Raw genomic sequence first — 14973 nt, forward strand, 5'->3', positions numbered from 1 at the left:
GTGCTCAATGATAGTCTGGCCCGAGGTTTGCTACCTTTGAGCTGCAGGAGGGCAGTCATTACCCTGTTACCCAAAAAAGGTGATTTAAAAGAAATAAAGAACTGGCGCCCTGTTTCACTTTTATGCTCTGATTTAAAGCTCTTTTCTAAAGCTTTGGCCATTAGATTGAGGGAGGTAGTTGGGCAGGTTATTCATCGTGATCAAACTTACTGTGTGCCTAACAGGTCTATTTTTGATAATGTTTATTTAATTCGGGATATTTTGGACGTCTCTAGGCTATTGGACATAGACACTGGTCTCATTTCTCTAGATCAGGAAAAGGCATTTGACCGGGTTGAGCACAGCTATCTCTGGCGCACGCTAGAGGAGTTCGGGTTCAGCTCTGGTTTTATTGCCATGATTAGGGTTTTGTACCGGGATGTTGAGAGTGTACTGAAAGTGAATGGTGGTCTTAGTGCTCCTTTTAAAATTAACAGAGGTATTAGACAAGGCTGTGCACTTTCGGGAATGTTGTATGCTCTTGCCATTGAACCTTTATTGGTTAAGATCAGAGAGAGCATTGAAGGTTGGACCATACCTTGCTCTGGAGCAAATTTTAAGCTGTCTGCATATGCAGATGATATTATTGTTTTGGTTAAAGGGCAAAATGATGTTGATCTTCTTAAAGACATTCTTGACAAATTTGGTCTAATTTCCTCTGCCAAAGTTAACTGGTCCAAAAGTGAAGCCATAATAAGTGGTAACTGGTCCCATGGTCTTCCTACACTACCAGGTGATTTGTACTGGAAAAGAGATGGGTTAAAATATTTAGGAGTATATGTTGGCAATGATTCAATGTTAGGCAAAAATTGGGAAGGAGTTTTAGAAAAATTAAAGGGGCGATTGGAAAAATGGAAATGGCTTTTGCCAAAAATGTCTTTTAGAGGGAGGGTGATAATAATTAATAACCTGGTGGCTTCAGTTTTGTGGCATCGTTTGGCCTGCATTGATCCTCCAAATGGACTTCTGAGTAAAATTCAAGCCAGTATGGTGGATTTTTTTTGGAGCACTTTTCATTGGATACCGCAGAGCATACTTTTTCTACCCAGAGATGAAGGAGGACAAGGACTTATCCATTTGCCCAGCAGGGGGGCAGCTTTTCGACTTCTGTTTATTCAAAGGTACCTCACAGGACCTGAGGATCTTGTCTGGAGAAAAGTGGCTGATGCTATTTTCAATCAAGCTGGCGGACTGGGATTGAACTCTGTCTTGTTTTTGATGGACTCTAGTAAGCTGCAGTGCAACGGACTGACTCCTTTTTATAAGGGACTTTTTAAAGTTTGGGACTTATTTGAAAAACGGAGGTTGGATGCGACTTCCTCGTTGTACTGGCTTTTGGAGGAACCTCTTGTGCATGGAGCGCGGTTTGATGTTACGTGTGAAGTTACACCTGGACTGCTTCATTGTTTAATTTCCACTAAGACATTAAAACTGCATCATGTGTTGGATGTTGCTGGTTCTGGTTTGAATAATGTTCAGTCCATGGCCGCATATCTAGGTGTGCGGTCGGTACGGTATGTAGAAAAAATTCTGGACTTTTTTAAGCAGAAACTCACAGAAGAAGAACATAATTTGTTAATTGAATTTCATAATGGGAAACTGGTTCCTAATAATACAGATCCCTTTCCAAGTATTTTTCTTAGTCCCAATCTCAAAGGACTGTCTGGACCTTTTCTGAACCTGAGAGGGCTAGAAGGGTTAAGTTTGCAGGGTGTTCAGAGTAAAGTTTTGTATAAATGTCTTGTAAAAGTTTTAAATAAAGCACATTTAAAAGAACGTAGTGATACAGTGTGGAGAGAGAAACTTGGAATAGATGATGAAAATAAACCTGTTTGGAGAGTCTTATACAAACCACCAATTGAAAAACGCACAGGTGACATTCAGTGGAGGGTTTTACACGGCGCAGTTGCTGTAAATGCTTTTGTGAGCTTAATTAATCCCAATGTGTCAAGTGATTGTCCTTTTTGTAAAATGAGGGAGACAATTTTTCATTGTTTTTTAGAATGTTCTAGACTGTATGAAATGTTTTGTTTGCTTGATGTACTTTTCATGAATTTTGGGGAGATTTTTTCATCTATGATTTGGATTCTTGGACCCAAATATAGTGTGGCGCAAAGAATAAAAAGTCAATTGTTGAATTTTTTAATTGGGCAAGCTAAACTTGCTGTTTACATAACCAGGAGAAACAAAATAGAGGGTAGAGAAGGACAACATGTGGTTATTGTCTTTAAAAATATGGTAAAAGCAAGGGTTATGTTTGATTTCAAGTTCTATAAACTGATGAATGACTTAGAAAGTTTTTTGCACAAATGGTGTTTTAATGGAGCTATTTGTACAGTTGAAGAAGAAATGTTGATTTTTACTATGATGTTACAATAAGTCTTGTTTTTTGTATCTCCTTTTTGTCTTTTGGATAATGTGATTGGGTCATTCGCTGACGTTGTAATGATATAAATAAAGTGTGTTGAAAACTCAAAACTCTCTCCCTCTCTCTCCCTCTCTCTCTCTCTCTCTCTCTCTCTCTCTCTCTCTCTCTCTCTCTCCCTCTCTCTCTCTCTCTCTCTCTCTCTCTCTCTCTCTCTCTCTCTCCCTCTCTCTCCCTCTCTCTCTCCCTCTCTCTCTCTCTCTCTCTCTCTCTCTCCCTCTCTCTCTCTCTCCCTCTCTCTCTCTCTCTCTCTCCCTCTCTCTCTCTCTCTCTCTCTCTCTCCCTCTCTCTCTCTCTCCCTCTCTCTCTGTCTCTCTCTCGCTCTCTCTCTCTCCCTCTCTCTCTCTCTATCTCTCTCTCAGATTTACAAATGTTTGCTGAGAGGAAAACGGCATCATGCAGATTCTGACGATGATGATGATGATAATGATAATGATGATGTCATTCTTATATTCAGCTCTTTCAGATCAAGGTAAGAACTCCTGACTCCTGTGTGTGTGTGTGTGTGTGTGTGTGTGTGTGTGTGTGTGTGTGTGTGTGTGTGTGTGTGTGTGTGTGTGTGTGTGTGTGTGTCACTCAGCAGATTAAGCTTGTGTTGCTCTTTCTCCAGGTCTGGAGTGTTATAATGATTTCCACAACACCTTCACGTGTGTTTGGGACTCCTCAAAGCTGAGAGTGCGACCCGAGACCAGCTGCAAGATCCGTGTAACGGTTAGACACGGGTAAACAATCAGCCTTTATATTGTACAAGGATCCAGAACTGATGAACATTTAACAGAAATATAAAAATGTTTCAGATGAAGTGATTTATCCTCCGGTAATTCCACTAATAGATGTGTTGATTAGTATGTGAGATTCACTACCAGTCAAAAGTTCTATTTTAGATTCAAAAATTTTACACAACTGTTTTCAACATTGATAATAATAGAGACTTCTTTTAAAAACGTAAAAAATCTTACCGATCCCAAACTTTTGACTGGTCTTGAATAATAGAAATAAATGGGACATAAATTCTTCTGTTGCTTTGATTTCAGTTTTAAGAAAGAAAAGACAGCGCCGATGTTAGCTGACCCGACCCGGACACACATTCGCTCGGCCACCGTGGATTTTCAAGAAGAGGTGACTGAGTCGTGTGTGTGTGTGTGTGTGTGTGTGTGTGTGTGTGTGTGTGTGTGTGTGTGTGTGTGTGTGTGTGTGTTTATGACGTGTTGAACCGCAGATTCAACATCTTGTCAATCATCCACTGAGTCATAAACGTCATACAAATGTGGATTATTTCTTTCTCTTCTGCTGAAGATCAGTGTAATAAAATCATGGGCCATGTTGCATGAAGAGGTTCGATGTGAAAACTACACTAAACCTTTGGCTGAAATTGCAGAGCATAAGGCAGTGACCAGTGGTGAGTCAAACATAATAACTCACACAGATTCACACCAGCATCAGTAGTTCAGCGGACACTCTTAAAAATAAAAGTTGTTTATTGGCATCATTGGTTCCGTGAAGAGCCTTTAAAATCACAGGACATTTCCATTGGTTTCTTTATAGTGTAAAAACGTTCTTTAGAATATTAAAATGTTCTTCACACTAAGAAAAAACAGGTTCTATTAAACACACTGGACCGAATATTTTATTGTCAATGAAATGATTGTAGGCTACTATATTTTATGTTTTTTTATTTAAAATTTTGTAGTTTTAGGAGATATTTTTTTACTAAAATATATTTATTCTGTATTTATAATCCATTTATTCACTTTTTGAGCATAGACCTAAAATAAATTAATTTCCAACTGTAACTGTCGTAAATCTTGAATGCTTTAGAGCGACAGACTGAAGTTTGATCTCTTTTCAAACACGACACTTGGCAGATTATTGCTGAATTGAAAAAAGTTTAAAAAGTGAACTTAAAAAAAGGAACTGACTTTAACGTGTATTATTATGGAAAATCTAAACAAGTTGTGTTGAGAATCTGAGGCTGATATGTCAGTAAACGAGCGTTCAGTGAGAGTGTGTTCGGCTGCAGTACCGAACGCTTCCACTAGAGGAAACTCGTCTCACATTATTTTCCAATGCGTTCATTTTTGACCGCGAGCAGCACAAGTTTTACAGGACCTTTTAACCTTTTCAAATCACGTCCAAGATATTTTTTGTGTGTGTTCAGCCAAAACCTTTACCAAGTTAACTAAGTTTCGCACCATTCTAATGAAGTAAAACAAACAAAAAAAACTTTTTTTCTTTTCGGTCGAAAATGTCCGTAAAGCAGAAATGATAACTGAAAGGTTCTTTAACAGCTAAAAAAAAAAAAAAAACGATTTCTATTTTCCCCCCAGTGGACCATCTTTATTGATCCTGGAACAACATTACAATCAACCATTCAGATTTGATGTCAAGTTTAGGCTTAAAAACAGGAGCAGGTGCTTCTACATCAGTGTTATTCACCTCTGATAAGGGATGAGATGCAGTTAGGCTCAGTAGTACAGTATTGTGTTTGTACAGGAAAACGTGTCTCCTTAGTGATCATTGCCTGACATTGAGTGGTGTTTGTGTTTCAGTAGTGAAAGTGGCTCCTCCTCAGAAAGTGGAAGTTCGCGGACTCAGCGCTTCTTGGACCGTCAATTTTACACGCGAAAAAATGTTTGAGGTCGAGTTGAGATCTGCTGATCAGAGCTGGACGGTGAGCATGAACGCCTGAAGGCACGAAGGCTTTTGTTCATTGCTTACACACGATTTCTCTAAACTCTACACTCAAAAAACACACACACACATGCAAAAATGTCACAATCGGAACACCTCAAAAAAACTCTTGTTTTATCATCATAACTTTGTGTACACAAACCAATGACTCACTCTTACACACTGTACTCAGTGCATTAATGCTGCGTTTTCAATGCAAACCCATGAGCTGTGAGTGTGTGAGTGAATGAGAATTGTGTTTAATGTTTTCAGGGTTTGTACAAGGTGCTTAAAATGCTTGAATTTGACTTGTGATGTTGCTCATAAATATCAGAGTATATGATACAGCTTTCATTCTTCAGTTCAATCATATATTCATGGGAGAAAAAATCAGTTTGAATAAGGAAAGCGATATCTTTGTCATGGTATCCTTTCAATGGTTAAAGTTTCCACAGTCATTGCATCGGACATTGCATTTTATTTATCTATTTACCTTGTTTTAGAATTTGAAAGATAATAAAGATATTGTTTGATAATTGAGATCTCTGATTGAAGTCCTTGAAAACCAAAAAAGTAGTGCTTGAAAACTCCATTTTACAGTGTCTGTACGAACCCTGTGTTTTGCAAAAAGTTTTTGTTTTATATCTGAAGATACACGAGTGACAAGGTGTGTGTGTCTCAAGCGTGTAAGCAACTGTAAAAGAAAAGTGTAATGGTTAAAGACAGAAGATCTTTAGATGCAGATTCAGAACCCACTCATAGAGATGCGTGATTCTGTCCGTGTGCGTGTGTGTGTGTGTGTGTGTAGGATGCGAAGAAAACACAGACTGCAGAAACTCATCTGGATCTTTCAGAGGACGATCTGTTCTTACAGCGACAGTACGTGATCCGGGTGAGAGTCAAGCATGTTCTTCTTCCCAACGCCATCTGGAGCGACTGGAGTCAGGAGTACAGCTGGACATCTGAAGTGGGCCAGACCCCCCCCACACCAGGTGACACACACACACACACACACACCTGATAGACTCGATCCACTGGTCTCTCTCACACTCACACACACACACACACACACACACACACACCTGTCCGACTGTTTATTACACACACACACACACACACACACACACACACCTGTCCGACTGTTTATTACACACACACACACACACACACACACACACACACACACACACACACACACACACACACACACACACACAAAAACACTGTTTATTACACATACTCTGTTTATTACACACACACACACACACACACACACACACTCTGTTTATTACACACACACACACTCTCTGTTTATTACACATACACTCTGTTTATTACACACACACACACACTGTTTATAACACACACTACATTCTGTTTATTACACACACACACACACACACAAACACACTCTGTTTATTACACAAACACTCTGCTTATTACACACAAACACTGTTTATTACATACACTCACTCTGTTTATTACACACACTACACTCTGTTTATTACACACACACACACACACACACACACACACACACACACACACACACACACACACACACACACACACACACACACACACACACACACAAAAACACTCTGTTTATTACACATACACTCTGTTTATTACACACACACACACACTCTGTTTATTACACACACACACACACACACACTCTCTCTGTTTATTACAAATACACTCTGTTTATTACACATACACTCTGTTTATTACACACACACACACTCTCTGTTTATTACACACACACACACACACACACACACACTCACACAAACACTCTCTGTTCATTACACACACACACACACACACACACTCTGTTTATTACACACACACATTCTCTGTTTATTACACATACACTCTGTTTATTACACACACACACACACTCTCTCTGATTATTACACACACACACACTCTCTGTTTATTACACACACACACTCTGCTTATTACACTTATTCACACACTCTGCTTATTACACACACACTCTGCTTATTACACTTATTCACACACTCTGCTTATTACACACACACTCTGCTTATTACACTTATACACACACACTGCTTATTACACACACAGGGACGTGCACCAGCACATAAACATGCCAAATAAAAATAAATTGATTACAATGTAAAAGATTATTAGTGTGAACATAAAGATATGGTGAATACGGCTTGTCCCGTAGATGGTCTGTGCTTTAATCTCACACACACACACACACACACACACACACACACACACACACACACACACACACACACACACACACACACACACACTCACACACACACTCACACACACACACCCCTTGTTTATTACACACACACACACACACGCGCACACACACACACACACACACACACACACACACACACACACCTGTGCGGTGACACTAACACTCAGTGTGTGTGTCCTCAGTTGTCCCTGTGTTCCTCTCGCTGGATTGGTCAGTCGCAGGACCCACACTGACTGGAGTCACTCTGGTTGTCGTATGGCTGTGTGTTATTGTCATCTGCTGCGACAGGAGAAAGAGGTGAGAGACGCTGATTACACACACTCCATCACTACACTACACACCCACAACCGGGACTGTAATGAGGACTATAATCATAACCAGAATAAACAGGATCGGCCCTGACTGTAACTATAGTGATAACTATAACTATAATAATGATGACAACAAACTAGTGCTGGGCAACGATTAATCACATCCAAAATAAAAGTTTGTGTTTACATAATATATGTGTGTGTGTGTGTGTGTGTGTGTGTGTGTGTGTGTGTGTGTGTGTGTGTGTGTGTGTGTGTGTGTGTGTGTGTGTACTGTGTATAATTTTTTTGTATATATAAATACACACACATGCATTTATATATTTAGGACATTTTTTATTTATATATAAAATATTTGTAAAAATGATGTATAAATATATGTACAGTATATACATGCAAATATTTCTTACATTTGCATGTGTGTATTTATATACACAAAATAGTTATACACAGTACACACACATATATTATGTAAACACAAACTTTTTTTTTGGATGCGATTAATCGTTGCCCAGGATTACAATACATTTCACGATAACTATAACAATAATTATAGCAATAACTATAGCGATAACTGTAATGATAACCATAACTGTAATGTTGACTATAAAAATAACTATAAGAATAACTATAATGACAACATTAACTGTAATAATGATAACAATAAATATAATGATAACTATAATGATCTCTGTAAAAATAACTGTGGTAAAATAATAATGATAACAATAATTATACTGATAACGATAGCTATGAAAATGATAACTATATCAGTAATTGTAATGATAACCACAACTATAATAACAACTGTATTAATGATAACAATCAATATAAAGATAACGATAACTATGATAATGATAACGAAGAATATAATGATAACTATAACAATAACTATAAAGATAAAAATAATAACGACAACTAGAACTGTAACAATAACTATGATTTTATTCAGTGAGAACAAAGACATAAAACTAGCACAGCCATGGAGGAACTCGACAGTGTTTGATCTCTCAGTGCTCGAGACACACACACACACACACACACACCCCTCATGACTCACGAGTAACTGAGTAACTGCACCTTTCAGCCTCCAGAAGAAGTGTTCCCTCTATATTCCCGATCCCTCCAAGTTCTTCGGAGATCTGAACTCTCAGCACGGAGGAAACTTCACGGTGAGTCCCGATAATCAGTTCTGTTGATGCTCTCTCATAATCACACAATTCAGTTCAAAATTGCTTTATTGGCATGACTGTACATCATACAATATTGCCAAAGCTCGGAATACATAGAACAATTATAAAGACATCAAAATAGTAATATATTGTAACATACTTAAATCTAAATGTACAAATTCAATTAATTGTACAAATTAACAGTGTAAAAAAAATAGAACAGTTTATTAACATTTCAAAATTCAGTGAAGAATTTAGAATTCAGTGTGTGTGTGTGTGTGTGTGTGTGTGTGTGTGTGTGTGTGTGTGTGTGTGTGTGTGTGTGTGTGTGTGTGTGTGTGTGTGTGAGAGCGCACTCTCGAGGGTTTCCTCCGTTCTGTCACTGATGGAGTTTTGCTTCTACTGTCGCATTAGTCTTTTAGCTCGCTGAGCTGGGGACATTTAATATAATATTCAACAGTATTATTAATCTCCTGCATTGACACCCTTATATGAGAACTGAACTGAGCTGGACGATGACATCATGGTTTTCTCCAGAGCGGCTATATGTATATAACTAAATAATAACTTTTTAACAACAAAAATGAACCATCACTGAATCATACGCTGGACTGTGACGCTGTTTTCTTGTAGATCTGCTGTACAGCCGAGACTAACTTTAGGGGCTTTCGCAGCCGGTAGTTCTAGGAACCGACAGTGTCTAATACGTTATTATATAGAACTGTTATACACAGAAAGACAGAAATAAAAAGTTATTAGCGTTTGCGTGGGTTGATGTGTGATGTGTTTCTCTTGATCTCCTCAAAGATGCGTTGGGTTTCTCCTCGGCGTAAAGGTTTAGAGCTTCATCTATCACTGTTTTACATGATCGTAGAGTTAGTTTGTGGTAGTTTGTGCTTGTGTTTCGCGTGCGTTCGGCCAATCAGGTAACACTAGCGTCACTGTAGTTCCTCAAGCGCTGGTTTAGACCGACTCTGAATTAGGAGTAAATTAGTTCCTCCAAAAGGAGTTCCTAGAACTGAAATGGTTCCCAGTTCCTGCGGTGCGAACATACACACACACACACACGCACACACACACACCGACATCCGGGAACTCCGGACAATAGTTCTAGGAACTATGGAATGGTTCCTCCGGTGCGAAAGCCCCTTGTTTTCCTGTTATCTCTGTAAAGCTGCTTTGAAACACTCTGTATTGTAAAAAGCGCTGTATAAGTAAAGGTGACTTGACTATATGAGAACTGAACTGAGCTTGACGATGACATCATGGTTTTCTCAAGAGCGGCTATATATATAAATGTACAATATTAGTAACTTTTTTACAACAAAAATGAACATCACTGAACTTATTTAACCCTCTGAGGTCTAAGGGGTTTTGGGGTCCTTGAGGTGTTCTGACATGCTCTGACATTTGTGCTTTTTTCAGTTATTTATAAACATGTTAATGGCAAAGGTGTGAATTCACTCTATATAGCACAAACAGGGCTACCGTAATATGTGAGCAACATGTATGTACATGTTTGTATTTTTTAGAGAATAATGTTTATGCGTGGTTATTGAAAAAGCTAAAACTTAAAGTGTCTGAAATAAGGCCACAAAACACATACTAAACATGTGTCCACAAGACTTTTGACTAATGAGTGTTGTTGCCTAGAATTTTTGCTTCAAAATGATCTGAAAATCATCTTGCCTAATCATTTACACAAAACAATACATTGATTTAAATTTTATAAGACACCTTTTGTTTGGAAAGTTCAATATGCGTGGAGGCGTGTTCACACCTGAGAAGACAAAGGCCGGATAATGTGCCACATTCATAATGAGCTGCATATTAATTAGCCCTTTCACACAGGTGTGTCACTGGATCCCAAAGAATGCAAGGACAAAAGAAATTATCTATATATACATATTTTACAATTAGAAATTGTAACCAATTACAAATAGGTTACAATTACAACAACAATTACAATTTTAACAATATTTCAAGTGTATTGCTTTGTAAAAAGTATACATTTTATCATCCGTATTAAAAAAGGTAAGGATTCATTAGTTTGAATATTGGAACAAACACTATAATAACATCTTAGTTGATAATTCAATATACCTACTTTATTTTTGACAAAACATCATACTATAGTATATTTAACTATGAGCAGAGATTAGTGAACAAAAGCTTAACTCTTTAATGTGACAGTAGTCTTTTTTTTACAGTCAAAACTTTATAATCTATTCAAAACTAATCACAAAATCGTGTCTAAACATTCATATTTAGTCTGTAACATATTGTGTATGATATATTAGCATATACATGTGAATTTGCAGTTTGTTGCTTATACAGACATTTTATTTCAACATATTTCAGTCTATTTTTATTCATCTTAGTAGGCTATAGCAATATAGTTTGGATGTGTTCATGTAAACATAACGTTTACTAATGTAGGTGCGAGAGTGAATGAACGGCACGCGCTGTATAACTGTAGTGAACAAAGCGCGCGCGCCTGTGCCGTTCATTCATCATTTAGCCTCCACACAGACACGCAATTCATATTTAAACAGTCTTTTTGCGGTTTATAGACACTATTCAATATCGCGATTAGAACAAAGCACTTAAGAATAAATGACTTACTACATCAGCTGGATCCGTTGCACCTCGAAATTAAACTACCAGCACTTCTGGTACATTCTCCAGGGTTATTAGATCGTATTATTCCTCACAGCGAAAGGATACGCTGTGTACACAGCTGTACAAGATACTTACTAAACACGATGTGTTTTAATAACCAGCTGGTGGGCGTTGACATGTTTGAATGGCTTGCCTTAGATCATTTGCGTTTGAATACGGCGCGCTCTCCGTGGGCGTGGCACATTAATGCGTAATCAGGTATAATGAGCTGGAAAGAAAAAGACTGACATTTCTCTCTTTTCATACAGATTACATAAACTGAGAATATTTGTTTTTTATATAAATTAATTCATTTAAAAGAAGAGGGTTCAAGCTTCATTATGGAAAAACACTCGTGCCTGTATGACAAGTATTCGCGGAATTACAGTTAATTTTCGGACGCGTTTCAGAATGGACTTCACTGACAGAGAGAAGGCAGAACGCGCATCATGTTTGTTTTTCTTTATTTGGCGAAAAAGCACAGCACTTTGTTTTTATTGTGAGTATCCACAAAAAAAATAGATAGGATCTAATGATGTACAACACTTAATATGTAAGATCAAAATCAACAGAGTATTTTGAGTTTCTTTTGCACTGATAAGAAAAAAAGCGAGAAGTCGACCTCAGAGGGTTAAACTGGACTATGACGCTATATTCTCCTAGAAACAAGCATTGTTGCATTATTATCTCTGTAAAGCTGCTTTGAGACAGTGTGCATTGTAAAAAGCGCTGTATAACTAAAGCTTGACTTCTCTCCAACAGTCTTGGCTGGGGCCGCTGTTAGCGCGTGAGAGCTTCATCAAAGTGGACACGGAGTGTGTGAGTCCCGTCGAGGTCCTGAAGCCACCGGACGCCGACTCCCGGGGCTCACGCAGAGACAGAGACAGCGACGGCCTGCAGGACCGATGGGAAGGAAACAGCAAATCCTCCAACTTCTCCAACTCCACCTACTTCCTGTCCCAGAGCTCAAAGGGGCCGAGCGACACCCTGGAGCCCTGCTCCACACACTCCTCCTACGGGCCCGCAGGGGGCGTCAGCGGCCCGGACCTGGGTCACGCGCACGTCACTCGCGGATCTGAAGAGAAGGAGCTGGAGCTCTCTCTGAAGACCCTGGAGAAGCTCCGGCAGGACACACAGAGCCCAGACTCGGGCTTCAACGGCGGAGCCGAGGACAGCATGGAGGAGTCAGACCTTCCCAGTCCTCTGGCTTTAAACCTGACCCGTCTCCTGCCACCGGACCTGCCGGCTCCTCATCCCATCATGCACCTGGGCTTCGAGCGCACGGCCGGTTTGGGCTGCGTGTTTCCGGGACAACTGGACCTGGGCTTTCAGAGCCCGTGTGGGATGATCGAGCCCTCTAGTGGCGATTACATGCCAGTGAAGAGTGTGCAGAATTAACATGGTTGTTCACAGCTCAGACTGAAGAGAGCATGAGTGATCAGGACTCGCGGAGCTCGAGTCGCGGTTTAGCTACGAACAGAAACGCTCAGGGCTTGACATCAACACCAGCACTCGTAGTCTTTTAAAAAGCCATTTGAAATAATAAACTATTTATTTTCCGTGGAATAGATACACGATACCAGCTGTTTTCTCTCTCTCATCTCATCAAAAAGCATCTGAAATAATAAACTAAGTGCAAAAATATAGATTTTTCAGTACATATTGTTACTGAAATATCTGAAACGCTTCCAATTCTGATTTTCCTCAGAATAGATACACAATACCAGCTTCTCTTTCTCTCTCTCTTATCTCTCCGACAGCGAGAAACACAAAAATTTCGGCGTGCTATTGCTCATCTTGAGCATATTTTTACTCATTCCCGCAGATTTTGCGTGTACACCAAAAGTGTGGCACATAAAGCCGCCTCTCTGTGCTTTAACAGTCAAATACACACAAAAGTTGAGAAAGAAAATGCATGTGTAACAGTATATTGGATTTTGTGTGTCAGGTCTTAAAGTGACAGCAGCCTAATAAACCTGCTGCCCAATTATGAGATAATATTGAAAATATCTATATGGCAGTTTTTCTCCATGGTATCGATGTCTAAATTGTGGCCAGTGAAAATGCTAAATGGCTAGTAACTTTGGAAAACCACTAGCCACAGTGCCTGGAGAGCAAAGAAGTTAATGTCAAGCTCTGGAAACGGTGTATATGTCATTATCTACTCACTTTCATGACTGAACACAGAAGATCTTTCTAGCTGCTCTTCTCCATTCACTGAACTCAGCTGTACAGGACGAGTTTTAGTGAACACAAAGAGTCTTCTGAAAGACTAGGATTATATATGAACTACTGCTATGATACTTGTTCAGTCTTTGTTTTGCACTTTCATTGCGTGTAAAAGAGCAGCGTAATATTCTGCTAAACATCTTCCAAATGTCTTCCAAATGAAGAAAGTATAAGTCATACAGGCTTGGAATGACATGACGGTGAATAAATGACGAGAGAAGTTTAACTCTTTCCCCGCCAGGGTTAAGAATATCGAAAGAGTTCATTTTTTCCGGTTTCTTACTCATCATAAAGTCATCATAAATCATAATCTTACTCATAAAGTCTTGATGTTTACCATGGTTTACTGCCTGAATAATGAGTTTGAGAAGGAGACATTATTGGATCTGCTTCAGTCTGCTCTTGTATGTACAGGACAATGTGGAGTCACTCCTGATTTCAATCCGTTTGTCACATCGACTGTGTGAATGCAAGACCAGACAGTTTCCAGTTCCTTTCCACTAGAGTTCAACCGTGCAGTTTACAACGTACAAACCTTTTAAAAACTAAAACTATCTGTTCAGAAAATTATTATAGTTTCAGATGAGAGGATTTATTATATTCTACACCCTGAATGTTATCGTAATATATTATTTTAATTTATAAGATGTTTACCAGCAGTGACATTCAAGCTCAAATTAGACTCAAATTATTATTTTGAGTGGCTTGACGGTCATTTATCAGTGTTATGATCATTTTATTCATGTTTTCAAATGCAATTTTATCTTTACATGTATATTTTGAAAATGATGCCTACTGAATGTAAGAGAAGTGTGTGTGTAAGAACGACTTCAGTTTGCTGCTAACTAATATATTAAAACATTTGTGCTCTGATTGGATGTGTGGATGTCCAGGTTTCTCTGATTGGATGTGAAAATCTTTCTTATCACACACCAACTGAAATGACTTTTCACATGGATGATATGAGAAGCTGGTGACTTTATATATTAATGATTTCAGAATTTTCAGAAGTAAATACTTTTTCATGGCACTGTATTGCTTAATAATCTATGGGACTAGTGTACAATAAACACGCTAGTAATGGAAGAATATCCAAACGGTCACTGTGATTTTGCTTGATCCTGATCAAAAGATGTTGATCCAACATATTTTGTTGATCCTGGAATAACATTCCTGTCCCAAAATGTAGTCCTTACCCTATCCCTACCCCTAAAC

The 14973-nt window shown here is 38.7% G+C and overlaps 1 protein-coding gene across 3 annotated transcripts in view; it reads left to right on the forward strand.

Moving 5' to 3' along the window:
- LOC143738549 (interleukin-2 receptor subunit beta-like) overlaps window positions 1–14631 on the forward strand; it is a 17569-nt gene extending 2938 nt beyond the window's left edge. Inside the window, exons 2-10 of one of the 3 annotated variants that reach the window (XM_077230551.1) lie at window positions 2827–2936; window positions 3075–3186; window positions 3499–3583; window positions 3761–3863; window positions 5014–5135; window positions 5943–6126; window positions 7568–7682; window positions 8784–8868; window positions 12292–14631. In XM_077230551.1, coding sequence (XP_077086666.1) covers window positions 2861–2936; window positions 3075–3186; window positions 3499–3583; window positions 3761–3863; window positions 5014–5135; window positions 5943–6126; window positions 7568–7682; window positions 8784–8868; window positions 12292–12927 — 1518 coding nt within the window. In that variant the 5' untranslated portion in view covers window positions 2827–2860 and the 3' untranslated portion in view covers window positions 12928–14631. Of the gene's footprint in view, window positions 1–2806; window positions 2937–3074; window positions 3282–3498; window positions 3584–3760; window positions 3864–5013; window positions 5136–5942; window positions 6127–7567; window positions 7683–8783; window positions 8869–12291 lie in introns of those variants that run through there. The other 2 variants (XM_077230552.1, XM_077230550.1) reach the window with 2 other exon arrangements.
- Window positions 14632–14973: the final 342 nt, after the last annotated feature.

The sequence above is a fragment of the Siphateles boraxobius genome, unplaced genomic scaffold (assembly GCF_051911475.1).
Source record: "Siphateles boraxobius isolate OS27281-9 unplaced genomic scaffold, OSU_SipBor_1 149, whole genome shotgun sequence".
Taxonomy (NCBI): Eukaryota; Metazoa; Chordata; class Actinopteri; order Cypriniformes; family Leuciscidae; genus Siphateles; species Siphateles boraxobius.